The following is a 23,516-nucleotide window of genomic DNA, read 5'->3' as shown; positions in this document are numbered from 1 at the left end:
TATAAGATTATAAAGTAAAAACTTCTAGGGCTTTCAAATGGCACTACACTGAATTTAGATAAATTAGGGGTGAAATAACTGTGTCATGTTGAGTTTACCCATTCATGGACATGGTTTATCTTCCTGTTTACTCAAGCTTTTTTTTTTTTTTTTTTTTTTTTTAATTTATTTTTGGCTGCATTGGGTCTTCGTTGCTGTGTGTGGGCTTTTCTCTAGTTGTGGCGAGCGGGGGCTACTCTTCATTGTGGTGTGCAGGCTTCTCATTGCAGTGGCTTCTCTTGTTGTGGAGCATGGGCTCTAGGTGCGCAGGCTTCAGTTGTTGTGGCACGTGGGCTGCAGAGCACAGGCTCAGTAGCTGTGGCTCGCAGACTCTAGAGTGCAGGCTCAGTAGTTGTGGCACATGGGCTTAGTTGCTCCACGGCATGTGGGATGCTCCTGGACGAGGGCTCGAACCTATGTCCCCTGCACTGGCAGGCGAATTCTTAACCACTGCACCACCAGGGAAGCCCTACTCAGGCATTCTTTTATATCCATTATATATTTTTTGCTCTTCTGTTAGTTATTTCTAAATACCTTATAGCTATTTTTATATTGTAAATGAAATTATTTTTTCCTGTAGCATTTTTCTAACTGATTAATATTGATACAAGAATGCAATGTTAGTGTTTCTCTTCTTTTGGCTGGTGAATAATCTTATTTTAATGACTGATCTGAAGAGTTCTTCAATTTTTTATGCAATCATATCATATGGAAATAAGGAAAGTTTTCTTTTGCTTCCTTTCAGCCTCTTACCACGTTTTTTTCCCCTTAACTTCCTGCAATGACTAGTACCTACGGCACAACTGAACAAGAAAGTGATTAGAGGGTATTCTTGTTTTGTTTTTGCCTTTCAACAGAAATACCTTTGAAACTTAAGAATTAATCATGATGTCTGGCATAGGTTGTTATCAACTCAAGAGTTTTTTGTTGTTTTGTTCATGAATGAGTGCTTTTTTGTTGTTTTGTTCATGAAGGAGTTTTATCAAATGCTTTTCCTGGGTCTATCACTGCCTATGAAATGACTGCCTATCACTCTGAATTACTTAAACTGTAGGTTGGGACCCACTCGATTGTGATGAAATAAATTTAATGTATTGGCAGACCAGAATTTTTTTTAAAAGAAACAGAATATAACAGAGGGTACCAGACTACATCTGAAAATATAAGAAAGATATCGTTTGCTAAAACTTTTGTTTCAGTTGCTTACACAAACACGCATACGTCTGCTCTGAGTAAAATATGCTTCTTACTGTGGGTTGTATAAAGAAAAAGTACTGTTAAGGACAAACATTTTACTGTAAGGTTTTCTTAAAAATACAGAACACAATGCTTGGTTTTTGTTCATTTAAAAATACCCAGCTTTTCCTGATATTAAATAATAATATTATTATTAAAATAATATTTTAATATTTAAATATTAATGTTAAAATAATAAATCATAATCCCTTGATGGACAAAATGGCCCACATTCACAGAAACATCTGAAGTTACTAAAAAATAAGAGAAGTAAATTAAGTATGAATTTCTGACAAGAATTCTTCTGCAAGAATAACTTTTGCAAAATTTTATATGTGTGTAATTTCTTTTTTTTTTTTTTTTGCGGTATGCGGGCCTCTCACTGTTGTGGCCTCTCCCGTTGCGGAGCACAGGCTCCGGACGCGCAGGCCTAGCGGCCATGGCTCACGGGCTCAGTTGCTCCGCGGCATGTGGGATCTTCCCGGACCGGGGCACGAACCCGTGTCTCCCGCATCGGCAGGCGGATTCTCAACCACTGCGCCACCAGGGAAGCCCCTATATGTGTGTAATTTCTAAGGTAAGGGTATATAGCTTTCATCATACTTTCAAACTTGTCTGTGACTTTAACAATCGACAGAACCTCTACTCCAAAAAGTCCAATGTTAGTTTATATTTCTAAAATCAGTAGGTAACTTGGTATTTGCATTACTTATATCACATTTTCTGTACTTCTGTACTGAGTCTGGCTAACTCACCTCTTAGCTGTTTATATTACCTCATATTTTGCTAACTGCCTAGCCTTGTCAGTGGTTAAAAAAGAAATATGCTCTTAAACTCCACCTCTACGTAACTGACCTCATTCAATGTTTTTCTTTGCCCGTCACTCCCGAAACCTTCTTCTAGGACATTTCAAGATTGTTTCTTGTTTGTGACCAGAGGTAATACTGCTCACCTTATTCATTGGATTTATTTCTGGAAGATCTGTGGCTGCTTCCTGATTATGCTGATTGTGATTTATCACCAGTGAGACTATTTAAAAGAAGGCAACTCCCAAAGAGGAGCTCTAACACGTTCTGCACAATAGCAGCATTGTTGGTGGAGGTATCTAACCTGCCAAAGGGACTATTTAAAGGACAACACTCATTTGGATGCAGTGATTTTGAAATTTGGTTTTTAAAACTCATTCCCTCTTGATATACCATATATGCTGATGTCCTCTACAAAAGCCACTTTTCAGATAATTAATCATTACATAGACATTTTAGAGACCACAATATTCACCTTAGCAATGATGCTGTCACAGAGTGCCAAATATTGTAAGTCTAAAGAATACAGTATCACTGCTTAATTACAATTTTTAAAAACTCCTATTTCTATAAAGCTATGCTAATTCCCTGGCTGCTACTAGATATATTAGAATGGTATCCAAAATGAAAGAAAGCTGTCTTTATAGTCTTTTTTAAAAAGTCCCCCAAATTAACTTATGTAATAAGCATAAATTTTAAGTACACTAAACAATCTATTATTTTTATGCTATTTCATAATCCCCAAAGCAATATTTTATTTTATTTTATTTTATTTTATTTTATTTTATTTTATTTTATTTTATTTTATTTTATTTTTTGTGGTATGCAGGCCTCTCACTGTTGTGGCCTCTCCCGTTGCGGAGCACAGGCTCCGGACACGCAGGCTCAGCGGCCATGGCTCACGGGCCCAGCCGCTCCACGGCATGTGGGATCTTCCCGGACCGGGGCACGAACCCGTGTACCCTGCATCGGCAGGCGGACTCTCAACCACCAAAGCAGTATTTTAAAATCACAGCAACCTTTAACAATGATTACATCTGGTAAAGTGGTAATGGCAAGAGTAGATGAAGAAAAGGGCAACTTTTTGTTTTTGCTTTTTAAAAAAAATACTTTTGTATCATTTAATATTTAAATTAAATGTACTTTTTAATGAAAAACTGAATAAAGAAAAAGGGTACAATTGTAAAATCAAGAATCTCTACATTTATTTTATTCTACTCCCTGTTATCCCTACCTCTAACCTCCTACCAGGATGTTGTAGCACTTTGAGAGCAGGGACCTTATATGTCTTTTATAGTCATGCCCGGAGCAGACGCTATGCATCTATCTGTAGATAGTAGAGGTAGGTGGAGGTGATAGGAGCAGGGGGGTTCAACAAGCCTTGAAGTGAGCATTCTATACATTCAGAATAAAGAGATCTATTATCTCCTCCCTTTGAAATGATGGTTAATATCTACTCACAGGGACTTCCCTGGTGGTCCAGTGGCTAAGTCTCCAAGCTCCCAATGCAGGGGGCCCGGGGTTCAATCCCTGGTCAGTGAACTAGATCCCACATGCCACAACTAAGAGTTTGCATGCTGCAACTAAAAGATCCTGCATGCTGCAACTAAAGATCCCACATGCCACAGCTAAAAGATCCCACGTGCTACAACTAAGACCTGATGCAGCCAAATAAATAAATAAATATATTTTAAAAATATCTATTCACAGCTCTAACTGCTCTGTTCCTTAAACAGTCAGACCCCTATTTGTACGGGATGGCCAGAGTAACCTCTAGAGGGCTAAATAACTGCTTAGGTCACTGTTACTACAATCTTGAGAATATCATTCCACATATTACGTACAAGTCCAATGCCAGAATCACTCTGTTGTACACCTGAAAATTACAAAATATTGTACATCAACTACACCTCAATTAAAAAGAATATCCAATGTCAAGGGCCCAACTCCTGTTGACATCCTTCTTTTTTTTTTTTTTTTTTTTTTTTTGCGGTACGCAGCCCTCTCACTACTGTGGCCTCTCCCGTTGCAGAGCACAGGCTCCGGACCGCAGGCTCAGCAGCCATGCATCAAGGGCCCAGCCGCTCCGCGGCATGTGGGATCCTCCCGGACCGGGGCACGAACCCGTGCACCCTGCATCAGCAGGCGGACTCTCAACCACTGCGCCACCAGGGAAGCCCGACATCCTTCTTTTTGAACTACTAGCCAAAATGTTACTCATCTGTTAAAGGGGTTATTACCACTTCATTCTTACTATTTCTAAAATCTAAATTCAATTCTATCACCTTGTTATCCAACAAACTTGCTTCATATTTGGTCACTCTTCTACTCAATAAACTATCACCTTCTCCATGAAGCTCACATACCTAAGCTTTAACCTCTTTTTAGGTCACGAATCACAAATATAGGTGCCTATATAGAGACCTGCCAGATAACATATGTGTAGGGGCATGGTTTAAGAAATACCAAGGAGTAACAATGATATAACAACCATTTATCAGCTCCAGACTCTGAGTTTATGAACAACAGGGTAGACAGGAATAAGGAGTTCTGCAATCTTCTATCCTGAACTGTAAAATACAATACTGGGCAAAGGGGCCATGGTTTAAGTGAGGTCAAGGAGAACGGATGCATTAGAGCCGCAGCTGACAAACCTGTTCCAAATTTGCTGAAGGGGTGTTTGGGATTCCCTGTAGCTTTTTCCAACTGAAAGAGTCTCCAAGCATCGTTCATCACATTCTTCTCATGTTCTGAATCAACTGCATTTACCTCTCTGTCTTTGCAACTCTCATCAAACAAGGGGCACAGGAAAAACTGTGCAAACCTAAGGGTATGAAACATAATTAACAATTTGAAAGCTGTTATTTTAAGTGGGCTTTTAAAAATATGTTTAAAAAATGTTTGAAACTTAGATAGGAAATATAAATTCTACAGAATAAGAAGAAACTACCATTGCTACTAAGTAAAAAGGAATATAAGTTCTAAGCAACAGAAGAAAAATATACCATACATACGTAAATTCAGAGAACTCTACCCCAGATATGTTAAATAATTAGTGAAAATATAAAAAGATTAACACCTCTGATTCTGACAATTCCCATGTGTTGTTACCACACAACCAAGCAATTCTCTAACACCAGCTGGGTGGCCTAAAATTCAACTCAATACTGATATTATCAGATCTCACAGGTCCTATAAGACTGCCCCCAACTTCAAACACCAGTTGCAAGTCCAGGTTGTCACCTGGGCTTCTGACCAACTGGCTGTAGATCAGAGGTTCCCACGACCTCCTCCTCGGGTTTGATTAATTTCCTAGATCAGCTTACAGGACTCAGAGAAATGTTTTACTTAGTAAATTACTGGATTTATTATAAAAGGATATGATTCAGGAACAGCCAGATGAAAGAGATGCATAAGGCAAGGTATGTGGGAAGGGTATGGAGCTTCCATGCCCTCTAGGCAGGCCACCCTCCCCAAATCTCCATGTGTTCACCAACCTGTAAGTTCTCCAAACCTCGTCAGGATTGGGTAAATCACTGACCACTGGTGACTGAAGTCAATCTCCAGCCCCTGGACTGCAAGTTCCAACCCTTAATCACAGGGCTGGCTCCCCTGGCAACCAGCCCCCAACCTCAGAATATCAAGGGACTTCCCCAAAGTCACTTCATTAAAATAACAAAAAGCAACCTTTGGCTCTCATCACTTAGGAAATTCCAAGGGTTTTAGGAGCTATGGGCCAGGACCAGGGACAAAGACCAAATATATATTTCTTATTATAAGCCACAATACAACAACAACAAAAAGTCAGGGCAGACTTATGAGACAGAGCAATGTATTTAACATTTACAATTCAGCATGTCTATGAAAATCCCTGTTGTATATGCCTAATTCTCCAAGAAAGGAAAAGGCAGGTGATGGTTCTTAGGCAATAAATCTTAAACTTACAGTTTTAAGTGCAATTTCACTAAGACTCAGGCATTTTAGGACAAACTAAGTGACCTATTTTTAAAAGGCTCTGTCTGAATATTTTTCCTTCTTATAAAGAAAAGGAAACAAACTTTAATTAGTGGATAAAATAATGGAGTGAAAAACCTATGACACAGTAGTTTGACTAAGACATAATTATGGGCTTTTATGAAATATTAAGAGACTTTTAAAAATTTAATAAGCAGTGGTTCAACAAATAACATGGCATGTAACTTTAACATCAGTAACCAATATGCTTTTCTTGAGGTTATTCTTTAATAGTAGTATCAAAGCTGAACTAAGATTCCTTTAGTTAATATATTAACTCTCCTATATTAGGTTGCAATTTAAATCATGACTTCATATAGTAGTAAGTCTTCTTAAGAAACTTTAGACCCCATCTTATAAAAAACAACGTCCAGAATTCAGATGAAGCCAAGAGAAGAGGCTCTGTCTGAATGAGACTACTATTCAGTGGGTCTAAGAGACTCCTGGGTTTATAAACATCTCAGCAACTGCACCTCATAGTCCAGCAGTCAAAAAGACTGTTACCATTACTTGATATTATTTTAAGCACACAGTGAATGCAATCCTGTGCTAAGTACCTTACACACACCAATCCAAAGGGAAACTCCATCTATCCAGAGCCTATAATCAAAGATATACGGAAACAGATAATTCTAGACATATAACCACTTTTACCTACCTCAATTCAGGCTGGGAAAAGTGCCTCATAGCTACATACCATAGCTGGACAAGTCCACATAAAGGGTCATGATTCTGACACAGTATAATCAATATTTTTGAAAGATGCTCTATACAAGTGGTTTTTTTACTCTGATCCAAGTAACAGACATCCTCCATCAAACAGAGATCTATTATATGAACATCTGCTGAAGCATTTGTAAAGCAGGGAATTAAATTCAGTGTATGATCCCAGGGAACTCATTAATGGAAGTCTTCTGGGAATACATACAAAAGATGATTACACCTCAAAGCTGCTGCCTGAAGACTGAAACATAAGCTAGAATAAATAAGAAACAGGCTACTCCGACCCAGTCCTGTATCCTGAACCCATGCCCTTGTTCTGTTAATGTTCTTTGTGCTACAGAATAAATTCAAACTACTAGGTTTGAAAAAAAATGACTATTAATATAAGTAAGCAATTAAAGCTGAAAATTATTAAAACTGTGAAGTCAAACTTCATTATAGACCCATCAAAAGGCTGCAGAATGACACCTTGGTAACACAGAAAACTGTAAAAATTCACCATGGGAAAAATTACACTTTGAACAATGAATCACATCACTGATACAAAAAATTATATATTGTTAGCTGTATAGAAAATTGACCAAGAAATTAAAATAGCCCAATGGAGCTTGCTCCAGAAAATACTTTCACAAAATGTCCGCAGGGTTGAAACAGCAGGTCAAAACATTCTGTATCCACTAAGTATCCTTGAGGATTGAGGAATTAAAGGAGAACAGAATATTTAAGTTCTAGCATTCTGGAACAGGAATATGGTTGAAAGGAGGTCCATGACACTATTACAGTTTATTCTTCATCACATGCTTCATATGTAATACCAGTTAGAATGGGAAGGCCTGGTGAGAATTTTATAAGTCAATAAAATATTTTGTAGACTTAAAGGCTGGTTTAAAGTCATGCCATTATTTTTCCTCTACCACAAAGTAAATATATGACATCATTCATTATTTTCTTTTTTATAAAATCCAGAGGGGGAAAATACTGGTTAAAATATCTTTTGTTAAGCTATAAAGCTGTGAAGACATCTTTGTAAAAATATTAATTATTATTATTAACATGATAAGTGAACAAAGGTGGATAATTCATAGGGTATTTTCAGCATTACCTGTCTAGGGCACCTTCTAGGTGTTCATGAGAAACATCAAAATAGTAATTGGTATGCTCTCCACTAGTAAAGGCATTTGAACTTCCTGCATGCTCACTGAGAAACTGGCTGTATTCATTTTCTTTAGGGTATTTCTTTGTTCCTAAAAATAGCATATGTTCACAAAAATGACTTAAGCCAGCAATATTTGCAGGATCTGACAAGGAACCTGAAAGAGAAGAGAAAATATACATATGTAATAAATCATTTTTTTAAATGTTGAAAGCTATGGAGTACAGATGAATCACAGATGGTTTGGAACTTCTGTTAGCATGATAACTCCAACCACAGTCAGAGAAAGTTAAGCATAGGCTACTCTAAATGGTGCAGTTTAGATTCAAGCCCCAGCTTTTGACATCAGTTAGTTGGTGGCCTTGGGCAGATACTTAAGTCCTCTGGACATTAGTTTCCTCACACATCACACTAAGAGGAAGAATTGAATTCACTGTTTTATACGAGCTGGAAACTTTCTAGCTCTTATATTTTATTGCAGGAGACAATATAGCACAGTGCTAAGAGCATAAGTTTCAGGGTTAGCAGCTATGCTAGCTGTAAAACTTTGAGCAAAATATTTTGCTTCAGTCACCTTTTAAAAAACATTTTATTTATTTATTTAATTTATTTATTTTTGGCTGCACTGGGTCTTTGTTGCTGCGCGTGGGCTTTCTCTAGGTGCAGCGAGCGGGGGCTACTCTTCGTTGCAGTGCGCTGGCTTCTCATTGCGGTGGCTTCTCTTGTTGCGGAGCATGGGCTCTAGGCACGCGGGCTTCAGTAGTTGTGGCTCGTGGGCTCTAGAATGCAGGCTCAGTAGTTGTGGCACACGGGCTTTGTTGCTCCGCGTCATGTGGGATCTTCCCGGACCAGGTCTTAAACCCATGTCCTCTGCATTGGCAGGCAGATTCTTAACCACTGCACCACCAGTGAAGCCCTCACTTTTTGTATACATACCTTACTTAGAGAGTTGTGCAACTACAAATTAGATGATAATTTGCAAAGCACACTGAGCTGTGCTTGGCAATAATTATTTGTTCAACTTATGATGGTTATTATCTTATTTTCCCAATTCTAAAATGCAACTGAGTTAAATAAAAGCTTTTCAGAGAGGAAAAAAAGAAACTAAATGTACATATAAATAAGAAATAACTTGATTAAAGCAGCATTAAATGTGGAAGAAATGTGCACTCAAGAATTTAGGAAATACGGTATTCCCTAGTATATCAAAAGTTTATAAAAGTAAAGGCATTAGAACTGTCACTGTTTTAAAGGATGGGAATGAATCTCCTTGCTGCTAGGTCACCTTAGCTGGGAACCTAACAAGATACTTTTGGTAAATATAAGGTGATTTAACTTAGACAACTGTAGATTACCAATAGCTGTACAGGACTACTGTACAAAGTAAGGTACATCGAACTGGTAACTACCAGGTCTCCATTTGCACAAATATGGAAAGTTCTAATAATTGTCAACATTAGGTCAATGAAACTGAACAAAGATTAATTCATAAATTTAAACTGTACCTATGTGTACATCAAGTGCTGCTGATGATTTATCTGTTGTGGGATCACTGATGAGAAGTACTCTGATCCCATTGGCCAGCTCTAGTCCACGGTATTCTCGTTTGTCTTCAGGAGATTTGATGATATGATTTCCTATTCTCTTGATAGCTGGATTATTCATTTTGCTGTAAGTCTTTTTTTGGAAACTGAAAAGAAAAAAATTATTAATTGTTGGATTGTGCTTTTTTCTTTTAATGAACAAAGAGTAACAAACAAAACCATATATCATCAGATTAAAAAAATGTGTATAATGAAGTACAACTGACATACAATATTAGTTTCAGGTGTACAGCACAGTGATTCATCACAAACTGATCACCACAATGAGTCTAGTAAACATCTATCACCATACAAAGTTCTTAAAATATTATTGACTATATTCCCTACATCCCCATTGACTTATTTATTTTATAACTGGAAATTTGTACCTTTTAATCACCTTCACCTATTTTGCCCAACCCCCCACCTCCATCCTCCCCTCTAGCAACCAAAAATTTTTCCTCTGTATCTATGAGTCTGTTTCTGTTTGTTTGTTCACTTATTTCATTTTTTTAGATTCCACATACAAGTGAAATCATACGGTATTTGTCTTTCTCTGTCTGACTTATTTCACTTAGCATAATACCCCTCTAGGTCCATCTGTGCTGTTGCAAATGGCAAGATTTCATTATTTTCACGGCTGAGTAATATTCCTGTGTGTGTGTATGTGTGTGTGTGTGAGGTATGGTACACAGAGACACACAGACAGACACAGACACAGACACACACACTGGAATATTACTCAGCCATGAGAAATAATGAAATCTTGCTATTTGGCATTCATCCATATCTTGGCTACTATAAATAATGCTGCAATGAACATAGGTCTGCCTATATTTTTCAAATTAGCGTTCTCATACTTTCTTTTTTTTTTTTTTTGCGGTATGCAGGCCTCTCACTGTTGTGTCTTCTCCCATTGCAGAGCACAGGCTCTGGATGCACAGGCTCAGCGGCCATGGCTCATGGGCCCAGCCACTCCGCGGCATGTGGGATCCTCCCGGACCAGGGCACGAACCTGTGTCCCCTGCATCAGCAGGAGGACTCTCAAACACTGCGCCATCAGGGAAGCTCTCTCATACTTTCTTGATAAATACCCAGAAGTGGAATTGCTAGACTGTATAGTAGTTCTATTTTTAATTTTTTGAGGAAACTTCATACAATTGGTGTATTGCATGAAGTGCACCAATAGTGCACAAGGGTTCCCTTTTCTCCATGTCCTTGCCAACACTTAATTTGTTGTCTTTTTTTTTTTTTAGTTCACATTTCTTTGTACCTGTCTTGTGATGATGGGCAATCGGCACTTGCTTACATTGATTTGTTAATATTTCTGATTTCATGGCTTCACATCTCAATATTCAATTATAAATTCATATTCCAAAAGTTACACTAAGATTCAGAAGGATCCAAATATAAAACAAATAATGCAAGCTTTCAATACAGAAAAAATCATGTTCAAACTTTTTTTTTTTTAATTTAAAGTAACAATGGTTCTTAATTGTCTTTTTGATGACAGCCATTCTGACAGGTGTGGGGTGGTTCTGATTTGCATTTCCCTGATGTAGTGATGTTGAGCATCTGTTCATGTGTCTGCTGGCCATGTGTATGTCTTCCATGGATAAATGTATATTGATTTTTTAAATACCCATTTTTTAAATCAGATTTTTTTTGATATTGAGTTGTGTGAGTTCTCTATACATTTTGGATATTAATCCTTTATCAAATATATCATATTAACCCTCTATCAAATATATCATATATGTTCTACCATTCAGTAGATTTTCTTTTCATTTTGTTAATGGTTTCCTTAGCTGTGCAACAGCTTTTTAGTTTGATGTAGTCCCATTTGTTTATTTTTGCCTGAGGAGATACATCCAAAAAAATATTGCTAAGAACGATGTCAAAGAGCATACTGCCTATGTTTTCTTCTAGGAGTTTTATGGTTTCAGGCCTTACATTTAAGTCTTTAATCCATTTTGAGTTTATTTTTGTATATGGTATAGGAAAGTGATTCAGTTTTCCCAGCATCACTTGCTGATGAGAATGTCTCTTCCCCAATGTATGGTCTTGGCTCCTCTGTTGTAAATTAATTGACCCACATGTGAGTGGGTTTATTTCTAGGCTCTCTATTCTGTCCCACTGATCTATGCATCTGTTTTTTTTTTTTTTTTTTTTTTTTTTTGTGCTAGGCGGGCCTCTCACTGCCGTGGCCTCTCCCGTTGCGGAGCACAGGCTCCGGACGCGCAGGCTCAGCGGCCATGGCTCACGGGCCCAGCCGCTCCGCGGCATGTGGGATCCTCCCAGACCAGGGCACGAACCCGCATACTCTGCATTGGCAGGCGGACTCTCAACCACTGCGCCACCAGGGAAGCCCTATGCATCTGTTTTTTGTGCCATATTGTTTTGATTACTATAGCTTTCTAGTATAGTTTGAAATGAGGAAGCATGATAACTCCAACTTTGTTTTTCTTTCTTAAGACTACTTTGGTTATTAAGGGCCTTTTGCAGTTCCATATGAATTTTAGGATTATTTGTTCCATTCTGTGAAAAATGCCGTTAGTATTTTCATAGGGATTGCACTGAATCTGTAGATTGCTTTGGGTCATGTGTACATTTTACCAATATTAATTCTCCTATCCATGAGCATAATATAATCTTTCCATTTATTTGTGTCATCTTCAATTTCTTTCATCAATGTCTTATAGTTTTCAGAGTTCAGGTCTTTCACCTCCTTGATTAAATTTATTCCTAGGTATTTTATTCTTTTTGATGCAAATGTAAATGGGATTATTTCCTTCATTTCTCCTTCTGAAAGTTTGTTATTACTATACAGAAACACAACAGATTTCTGTATACTGAATTTGAATCCCACAGATTCACTGAATTCATTTATTAGTTCTAACAGTTATTTTGGTGGAGTCTTTAAGGTTTTCTATATACAGTAGCATGTCATCTGAAAATAGTAATCCATTACTATGTTGAATAAAAGTGGTGAGAGTGGGCATTCTTGTCCTGTTCCTGATCTTAGAGGAATAACATTCAGTTTTTCACCATTGAGTATTATGTTAGTTGTGGGTCTGTCATATATGGCCTTTATTATGTTGAGGTTATATTCCCTCTATACTCACTTTGTTGACAGTTTTTTTCATAAATCGATGTTGAATTTTGTCAAATGCTATTTCTGCATCTGTTGGGATGATCATATGATTTTTATCCTTCGTTTTGTTAATATGATATTTCATGTTGATTGATTTGCAGATGCGGAACCATCCTTGAATTGCTGGAACAAATCCCACTTCATTGTGGTATATGACCCTTTTAATGTATTGTTGAATTTGGTTTCCTAATATTTTGCTGAGGATTTTTGCATCTTTGTTCATCAGGAACACTGTCATGTGATTTTCTTTTTTTTATAGTGTCTTTATCTGATTTTGGTATCAGGGTAACACTGCCCTTGTAGAATGATTTTTGAAGTGTTCCTTTTCCTCTTTAATTTTTTAGAATAGTCTGAGAAAGACAGATTGATATTAAGTCTTTTTAAAATGTTTGGTAGAGTTCACCTGTGAAGCTGTGTGGTTCTGGACTTTTGTTTGGAACTTTTTTTTTTGCGGTACACAGGCCTCTCACTGTTGTGGCCTCTCCCGTTGCGGAGCACAGGTTCCGGATGCGCAGGCTCAGCGGCCATGGCTCACGGGCCCAGCTGCTCCATGGCATGTGGGATCTTCCTGGACCAGGGCACAAACCCGTGTCCCCTGCATCGGCAGGCAGACTCTCAACCACTGTGCCACCAGGGAAGCCCCTGTTTGGAACTTTCTGATTACTGATTCAATTTCATTACTAGTGATCTGTCTGTTCAGATTTTCTGTTTCTTTGTGATTCAGTCTCAGACGACTGTATGTTTCTAGGAATTTATCCATTTCTTCTAGGTTGTCCAATTTGTTGGCAAGTAACTGTTCATCACAGACTCTTATGATCCTTTGCATTTCTGTGGTATCAGTTGTAACTTCTCTTTCATTTGTTTTTATTTATTTGGGTCCTCTCTTTATGAGTTTGGCTAAAGGTTTATCAATTTTGTTTATATCTTCCAAGAATCAGCTTTTAGTTTCATTGTATTTTCTATTGTTTTTTAGTCTCTATTTCATTTATTTCTGCTGATATTTTTTACTTCCTTCTACTAACTTTGGGCTCAATTTGTTCTTCTTTTTCTAGTTCCTTTAGGTGTAAGGTTAGATTATTTATTTGAGATTTTTGTTTCCTGAGGTAGGCTTGGATTGCTACAAACGTCTTTCTTAAAACTGCTTTTGCTGTGTTCCACTGATTTTGGAACATTGTATTTCCATTTTCATTTGTCTCAAGGTATTTTGTGATTTCCCCTTTGCTTTCTTCAACTGGCCCACTGGTTGCTTAGCATCATGTTGTTTAGCCTCCGTGTGTTTGTGTTTTTTCCATTTTTCTTGTAAACTGATTTCTGTTTTCATACCATTGTGGTCCAAAAAGGTGCTTATTTAATATAATTTCAGTGTTCTTAAATTTTCTGAGACTTGTTTTGTGGCTCAGATGTGATCTATCTGGGAGAATGTTCCATGTGCACTGGAAAAGAAGGTATATTCTGCTAGTTTGGGGTGAAATGTTCTATAGATATCTATTGAGTCCATTTTATATAATATGTCATTTAAGGCCAATGTTTCCTTATTGATTTTCTCTCTGAATGATCTATCCATTGATGTAAGTGAGGCTTTAAAGTCCCCTACTATTATTGTATTACTGTCAATGTCTCAGTTTACATCTATTAATATTTGGTTTATGTATTTAGGTGCTCCTGAGTTGGGTGCACATTTACAAGTGTTATTATCTTCTTGTTGGATTGACCCCTTTATCATTATGTAATGCCTTTTTTTGTCTTCTGTAACAGTCTTTGTTTCAAAGTCTATTTTGTCTGATGTAAATATTGCTAACCCAGCTTTCCTTTCATTTCTATTTGCATAAAATATCTTTTTCCAACATTTCAATTTCAGTCTGTGTGTATCTTTAAATCTGAAGTGAGTCTCTTACAGGCAGCATATAAATGGGTCTTTTTTTTTTTTTTTTTTTGTGGTACGTGGGCCTCTCACTGTTGTGGCCTCTCCCATTGCAGAGCGCAGGCTCCGGACGCGCAGGCTCAGCGGCCATGGCTCACGGGTCCAGCCACTCCGCGGCATGTGGGATCTTCTCGGATCGGGGCTCGAACCCGTGTCCCCTGCATTGGCAGGCAGACTCCCAACCACTGCGCCACCAGGGAAGCCCTAAATGGGTCTTTTTAAAAATCCATTCAGCCACCCTATGTCTTTTGATTGGAGCATTTAGTTCTTTTTTTTTTGTGGTACGCGGGCCTCACTGTTGTGGCCTCTCCCGTTGCGGAGCACAGGCCCCGGACGCGCAGGCTCAGCAGCCATGGCTCACGGGCCCAGCCGCTCCACGACATATGGGATCTTCCCAGACCGGGGCACGAACCCGTGTCCCCTGCATCGGCAGGCGGATTCTCAACCACTGCGCCACCAGGGAAGCCCTCTGTTCCTTTCTTATTCTCTTGTTCCTTCCCCTTGTGCTCTGATGACTTTCTTTAGTGTTATGTTTGTATTCCTTTCTCTTTATTTTTTGTGTATCTGTTATAGGTTTTTGTTTGTGGTTACCATGAGGTTCACATATAACAAATCTGAAAATCTGTTTTGCTACTCCTCAGGTCATTCTAAGAGATAGCTGTCTATTTGTAGTTGTAGATTTGGTGTGTCCAGGGGCAGAGGTGAGCTCAGGATCTTCCTACTCTACCATTTTGATCCAGACTTTAGAGGAAACTTTTTATAGCCTATCTACAGGGTATAATCATTCCTCTCCTCCCTCTTAACCATCATTCTTTCACAGAATGATAACAATATTGTTTCTGTGGAGCCATATTTGTATCTAGGAAAACACATCGATGGGGATTTGCAACAGGACTGGTTGGGCCATGAGTTCATCAGTGTGCTGACCTAGAAGAGTTTTCAATACCAATAACTGTTTTCCCACATATTTCAGAGGTATCTACTAGAGTAAGTGAGGTGAGAAGTTGTGAAAGTATTATTGTTGGATTAACCAAAACACTGCTCAAACTTATGATATTCAGAGATAAGGCAGATCTGGAACTGATGGGTCTGATATTCACATGCTCAAAACCTAGGAAACAACACCATTGAGGAAAAATCCTGTGAAGTCCTAATAAAAATAAGAGACCTGGGTTGTCCTATGAAGGCAGCAAAAGCAAACACATAAAAACAAACAAACAAAAAGTTGGAAGGACCCCAAGAAACTTCTGTAATCTGGTGAAGAGTTGAATGTCTGAGTTGGAACAGTCCAATGATCTTAACAGAGATGCTTGATAATTTCTCTTACAAAGGATTTCACTTCCTCTGATAGTCCTCTCCTTTCTTCTCTAGGAAGGCTGGAGTTACACTGATGGGAAGGGACCCATCCCTTCTCTGCACCCGTAAGTTGGTATGAGTGTAGTGAAGGGATTTTCCAGATCTGCAGTATGTGTGTTTTTGAGACTAAGAGTGAACGCTATTTTTGTCTATGTTGGGAACTGCTAAAGAGACAAAAACTGAACCTGCTATTATTAGTAGGTCAATATACTAATCAGGTAAAGCCAAAAACTTGTCCGAAACTACAGAGAAAAAAAATGAGCCTGTGCTAACACATCTGCTTTTTACCTGAAACATAAAAGAAGTGGATCTAACTGCTCTTTAAAGACTGACAGGGCTTCCCTGGTGGCGCAGTGGTTGAGAGTCTGCCTGCCGATGCAGGGGACACGGGTTCGTGCCCCGGTCTGGGAAGATCACACATGCCGCGGAGCGGCTGGGCCCGTGAGCCATGGCCGCTGAGCCTGCGCGTCCGGAGCCTGTGCTCCGCAACGGGAGAGGCCACAACAGTGAGAAGCCCGTGTACCGCAAAAAAAAAAAAAAAAAAAAAAGACTGACAGACGTCCAGATTTAATGGTAAATCAGAGGTGACATAAATATGCATGCAATTAATTTTGGATAAAATTTTTATTTTTCTGTGTTAAAATCTCTGGAGATTGGGACTTCCCTGGTGGCACAGTGGTTAAGAATCGGCCTGCCAATGCAGGGGACACGAATTCGCGCCCTGGTCCGGGAAGATCCCACATGCCAAGGAGCAATTAAGCCCATGCGCCACAACTACTGAGCCTGCACCGTAGAGCCCACGAGCCACAACTACTGAGACTACATGCCTAGAGCCCGCACTCTGCAACAAGAGAAGACACCACAATGAGGAGCCCGCACACTGCAACAAAGAGTAACCCCTGCTCACTGCAACGAAGACCCAACAGAGCCAAAAATTAATTAATTAATTAATTAATTTAAAAAATTGGTACTGGAATGTGCCCATTTTTTAAAAAAAAGTCTCTGGAGATTGGAGAGGGAAAAATCCAGTTTGCTTCTATCAGGATATCTTTCTCTATGAAATCATCTGTAACTAGTCTTCTGGGTAACAACTGATTAACTAAAGAGGTTCACTCTTATTAAGAATGTCCCCTAACCTACTGTATAGCACAGGGACCTATACTCAGTGTTTTGTAATAACCTATACGGGAAAAGAATCTGAAAAAGAATAGATATGTGTATATGTATAACTGAATCACTTTGCTATATACCTGAAACTAACACAACATTGTAAATCAACTATACTCCAATATAAAATAAAAATTATTAAAAAAAGAAATGTCCCCTAGATCTTCTTTTGAGGAGAGTATTTGGAATTCTGGATATCAACACTATAGGTCATACTAAATGTGTAATACTGAAAACACACAGTATTTTATAGTATTAATAATCTTGCCCTTTTATAGTAAAAACTAATTTCTTTAAAAATAAAGCATAGGGCTTCCCTGGTGGCCCAGTGGTTGAGGATCTGACTGCCAATGCAGGGACACAGGTTTGAGCCCTGGTCTGGGAAGATCCCACATGCCACGGAGCAACTAGGCCCGTGAGCCACAACTACTGAGCCTGCGCATCTGGAGCCTGTGCCCTGCAACAAGAGAGGCAGCGACAGTGAGAGGCCCGCGCACTGCGATGAAGAGTGGCCCCCACTCGCCGCAACTAGAGAAAGCCCTTGCACAGAAACGAAGACCCAACACAGCCAAAAATAAATAAATAAAATAATGAATTAATTTTAAAAAAAGATTTAAAAATAAAGCATAAAATATAATGCTAACATTTTGGAGCTATAAGGCCACCATGGACAATCCAAAAGCAATTTGAAAGTGAAAAGGCAATATTATTATTAAGAACTCCTTTCTATTTCATTAGCCATAAGCTACTTAAGTTCAATATCAAAGACAAATTAAAATGTCTAAGTGGAAAGTCTTTAAATAGTGTTCTGTTGTTAAAAAAAAAATTATCAGGGTAATAAAAAATGGTCTATCTAAGCCTCCAAAGAAGGTCACAACAATAATAATCCTGGTTAAGGTATTTCCCAAAAGACAACCTGTTTGGACTGCAGCAAATGCCTTTGAAACACAGCTGGCTTTCAAAAACTTTAATAACTGAGTTCCAACCTAACAGCAAGATTAAGATTAAATAAGCCACTAGGTAGCCTCCATTAAGACCCCCAGCAAGAAGGACAGCATTAAGAGGCAACATTAGGGCCTTCCCTGGTGGCACAGTGGTTAACAATCTGCCTTCCAATACAGGGGACACGGGTTGGAGCCCTAGTCCAGGAAGATCCCACATGCATTGGAGCAACTAAGTCCACGCACCACAACTACTGAGCCTGTGCTCTAGAGACCGCGAGCCACAACTGCTAAGCCCACGTGCCACAGCTACTGAAGCCCGTGCACCTAGAGCCCGTGCTCTGCAGTGAGAAGCCACCGCAATGAGAAGCCCATGCACCACAACGAAGAGTAACTCCTGTTCGCCGGAACTAGAGAAAGCCCGCGCGCAGCAACGAAGACCCAACACAGCCAAAAATAAATAAATAAATATATTATTTTTTAAAAAGGCAACAGTAAAAAAAGCTCCATGTGTACCACAGAGGATGCCTAAGCTCCCTCCTGTAAGGTTCTACCAGGAGGGAGGGAGAAGGTTGGAATTCTAGTGATGGATTCCACTAAGTGGGAGCAAAAACCAAAGGCTATTTATTTTGGTTCCATTGCCATTGCTTATACCCAACTCCCTCTACTGTGTTGGTCCCAGCGAGTTTGATCTAGGGGAACCAAGGGTTACAAATGATTAAAATGCAATGATGATGATGATGATGATGAAGCTAGCTCTAAAACTTCTGTTCAATCCACAACCATAGTCAGGAAATGAAATACAGCTCACTTTGGTAGGACAAACTGTCTTATTCTGTGGGAGGTGAAAATTTCATTATCATTAAGATAACCACCCTCAACTATATGCTACATTCTGTATTTTTTTCAGGGTTTAATTTCCCTTGTCCAGATTTTCATTTGCTTAGACGAAAAAAAATGACCACAGTCAATCACAGGCATGTATATAACTCATTTGGACATTGAAGCTATGTCTGTTTAATATTCCTGGTGTGGTTAACAGTAAAGAGGTGGATTTTTTTTCTATGAATCAAACATAAAAATTAACCCAACTACTTTTAGACATCTGTACACCAGATCAAGGAAAGCTATAAATTTCTAAGCTGGTAATGCTCCCAAATCAAATATCATGACTTCTTGAGGAAGTAAAAGCTAAAAGAAACTACAGTAGAGACGTTTTCAAACAAGACCCATCCCCAGCAATCCATATTCAATAGGTACAGTCTGCCTTTATCTACAGCATATCTATCAATATGTCATATGACAATTTGATTCTCACCTTCTGGAGAACTGAAGGAAATGATCAGGAACTCCTCTGATGATGATGAATTTCTCAACAGCTTGCCTGTCTGTATTTATACTGATGAGATCACATGTCTACTCATCTCAGCTACCTCATTAGCATTTTATTTATTGCAAATGTTCTCCAATATGCACCAAAGAGCAAGCAAGCAAGTAGTGACTTTTAGATGACAAGCTAGTGCTAACTCAAATGCTTTTCCGGACATCTATTTGATATTTTTATCCTGTCGAAGTCAAAATCTTGGAAGTAATACAGGGACATTATCATACAACTTCATAATAAGGCACAGAATTGTCAGTGTTTCACATTCTGATAAACTGGAGAGATGCTTAGCAATTACAGCATATCTTGTAATTTTGTTCATAATTTAAAACAGTGACTAAAATCACAGAAGGTAAAAGCTGGAAAAGCCATTAGATGTTATCTAGTCCTTTGTAGTTCTTGAACTGGCAGCACTAGATCTTCTTGTAAGCTTGTTAAAAATGCAAAATATCAGAAACCACTAGAGACCTACTAAGCCAGAATCTGCAGTTTTAACAAGATCCCGAGGTGAACTAGTCCCCTCATCTTACTTATAAGAAAACTGAAGATCACTTGTCCAAGATTATACAGCAAAAAGTTACAATTAGGACTTAGCTCTTAACTCCCAGTCCTCGTCCACCTCAGCACCCTGATATCCAAACAAACAGTTAAGGCCCAGACACCACACCATACATGTTGGCTACAAAGATGAATACAGCACAGCCCTTGCTCTGAAGGAACCCAGACTTATGAAAGTGATGAAAACAAGACATTATTTTTTAAGTGTGGTGACAAAGTTATCCCCAAGGAACTATGGGAGTAATAAAAGGGGCATCTAACTCAGTCCAGGAGGGGAGACAGGAAAGACAGTAGGTGAGTAGAAGCATGACAAATAAAAGGAAGGGGAGACCTGAGCAAAAGAATGGTGGTGAAGAAAAAAATGTGAGGCATTCAGCAGATAAACAAGAGCTTGATGTTAACAGAACTACAACCAGAACTTCCACTGAAAGATCATGGACTTTATCTAGGCCTAAATTGAAGGTCTGAAAAAAAAAAAAAAAAAAAACCCAAATAGTTCATTTATAAATTCCTGTACCAAGAGAAAAACTTTTATGCAAATAATCTTTTATTCAGATGACCCTTTACAGTCTTTTTTCTCAAGTCTCTAAGTGTTTCACAGATGATTTTTAATAGAAGATTGAGCAAGTTTACTCTGCTGTTTGCTCCCTACCCACCCCCATAGCCCGAGACATGTTTAAAGTTAGACCTGATCCATTTCTAATTTCTAAATGGATGACCTATAAACCTGAACAGGCAGATGACTGGGCTAATAGTCAAATTATAAATCGAAACCTCCCTTCTGTGGAATCCATCCATCCACTACCAAACCCCTAGGCGGAAGTGAAGCTTACCCATGGCACTCCTGAGCGTGGAGGAGGTACCCAGAGAGAAAACGCCTCGAATCAGAACCACTCCACAAACACCCTTTCTTCCCTGTACAAGGCAGAGGTTAGTGAAACAGAATATCAAGGTAGTGGTGATATGAGCCCTCGGATGTCTCACTGTAAGACCACATATTCCCATAATACTATTCATGTTACTTGACCTAAAAAATGACATGTCTCAGGGAACCATCTACCTCAGCAGTCCCCAACCTTTTTGGCACCAGGGACCAATTTTGTGGAAAACAGTTTTTCTACAGATGGGGGTGGGGGTTGTTGGGGTGGGAATGGTTCAGGTGGTAATTCGAGTGATGGGGAGCAATGGGGAGCGGCAGATGAAGCTTTGTTTGCTGGTCCGCTGCTTACCTCCTGCTGTGCGGCCTGGGTCCTGACAGGCCTCAGACTGGTACCGGTCCCCTGATCTACCCCATGGCTCTTCACACACAGGACCAGTGTATCTCACTTCATGCACCAGACAGATCATAAAGGTGGGTATAAACTAAAATCCTGTCAATTAAGTCTTACTTTTCCACGATGTGATGCTCTGCCTTTGTTCCAGGCAGCATGTCAGCTGTTCTAACTCTGTGCCCTTTGGAAAGGAGTTTACAATGAAAAAACAAACCCTTAAATTTACGAGGGTTATGTTAATTTAAAGGAATCCTACAGCAGTATGATTTTAGAGAAAAGAGCTTTCGTAAATTTTGTTTTAGCTTTGGTACATACATATCAAAGGTTGTTCATTCCAAAAGTGACAAGCTTAGCTATGAACAATTTATAGAGACTTTATGAAGGTTTAAGCAAATTAACAAAACCTCCATTTTATACCTCTTGCCACAGTTAACTACAGGTTTCTTACAGTTGTAGTTTGGGGGATGAAGGTGTTTCACAAGCATCTGTCTTCCACAGGTAACTTTCAAGCTGTTAGAAAATGTGAGATAGATTCCACTGTAGAAAACTAATCCTAACAACCACTTGTGGAGGGGATATGGGGATATGTGTATACATATAGCTGATTCACTTTGCTGTACAGCACAAACTAACACAACATTGTAAAGCAATTATATTCCAATAAAGATATTTTTAAAAATCTCTCGCATTTTAAAAGTGTCATATGCTTTATAAACTGCTCATTGAATCTTTCCATCCTCTCTAAGTGGCAGGTCACAGCAGCTGTTCATGGCCATTCTCCTCAGTCCCAGATGAGGAAACAAAAGCTCAGTGATTAAGTGACTTGTCCAGGGTCATTCACACAATTGATTTGTGGCAAAGCTGGAACTATAATGAGGAAGCATGGGAAGGGGAGGAGCAGGTGATGCTTAAGGAAATCACATGCGGCTTTCTTCCCCAGCTCCTCGTTATCACCCCCTCAGCCCTTCCCTGACCCCATTCTCCTCCCTTACAATCCCAAATAATAAAAACAAGGAAATAAAAATTAAAATAGGTCAAAATCATGCTCTGAGATTTTTCAGTTTTTCACTCATTCCTCCCTATATAAAACAGAGAGAGGTAGTGCTAGGAGCCTGGAAGAATATTTCCAACCTGCCCAAGTAGTTCCTGGGCTGAGAACCATATTATCTACTTTGCTAATAAACAATAAAAAGGAAAATGTATGGTAGGTTTAAATGTACAGCAGGTTTAAAGACAGAATTGTCTCTCTGTACAGAACTGTCTCGTGGATGAAAGGGAATATGAAAATAATATAACAGTAGACATGGTAAGATTATACGTGATTTTTCAGAAGCATACATTAAGCCATAGGAATAGGGGAACAAAACAGAAAGTCATATAATCATCTTGGTACGTGCAGAAAAAGTATTTAAATTCAATAACCATTCATGTCTTTAAAATAATGTCAGCAAACTAGAAATAGAAGAGAATTCCTTCATCTAAAAAAAACTACAAAAACCACAGCAATTGTCATACACAATGATAAAATAATGCATTCATTCTCCATCCCTACAAAAAAGATGCCATTATCACCTCTTCTATTAAACACTGTACTGGTAATTATGACCAGTCTGATAATGCAAGAAAAAAAAAAGATGAGAAAGGAAGGGGGAAAAAAAACTAACATTACTCACAGGTGACATCGCTGGGCACACAGAAAATCCCAAGAATCTACTGACAACTTCCACTTCCGCGTAGGATATAATAGGTCGTAGCAACCTGATTCAGTTTCAATAACTAGAAAAAGCCACAAAAAATTTTAAAAATCACATTTTCATAGATGTTGGAGAGTTGTGGAAGCAATGAAGAGTGGATAAACTGGAATTCCAGAGGCGAGAGCCCTCTGAGGTGAGTGGATGATCATCACCTATTCTCTTCTCTGGAGGTATCTGCCAATTCTGGGTGCAGACTAAAGATCGTATTTGACCCAAGAAGAAGGACTCTACTAAGGGAAGAGAAACAAACGAGGCTCTGGTGGGTGCATGAGCTTGGTTTGACAGATTAAAGCCCCAAGATGCCCCAAATTCACAGCTGATTTTTGCCACAGGAGGTTTTCTGAGATACCACTACATACCAACCAGAATGTTTAAAATGAAAAGAATAAAAAACACCAGTGATAGAGAAGTCAGAGGGCAACCCAAACTCTCATACACTGCCGATGGGGATGCAAA

At 38.9% G+C, this 23,516-nt stretch overlaps 1 protein-coding gene across 10 annotated transcripts in view; it reads right to left on the bottom strand.

Annotated features, from left to right (window-relative positions):
- The window catches only part of IDE (insulin degrading enzyme), a 116,646-nt gene that overhangs the window by 59,309 nt on the left and 33,821 nt on the right, over positions 1-23,516 (bottom strand). For all 10 annotated transcript variants that reach the window (XM_059055440.2, XM_059055441.2, XM_059055442.2 and 7 more), the window contains 3 exons: positions 9,477-9,661; positions 7,921-8,128; positions 4,736-4,905 (listed from right to left, as the gene is read on the bottom strand). In XM_059055440.2, coding sequence (XP_058911423.1) covers positions 4,736-4,905; positions 7,921-8,128; positions 9,477-9,661 — 563 coding nt within the window. The remainder of the gene's footprint in view (positions 1-4,735; positions 4,906-7,920; positions 8,129-9,476; positions 9,662-23,516) is intronic.

The sequence above is a fragment of the Kogia breviceps genome, chromosome 2, assembly GCF_026419965.1.
Source record: "Kogia breviceps isolate mKogBre1 chromosome 2, mKogBre1 haplotype 1, whole genome shotgun sequence".
Classification (NCBI taxonomy): Eukaryota; Metazoa; Chordata; class Mammalia; order Artiodactyla; family Physeteridae; genus Kogia; species Kogia breviceps.
This window is presented reverse-complemented; position numbering and strand designations above follow the sequence as displayed.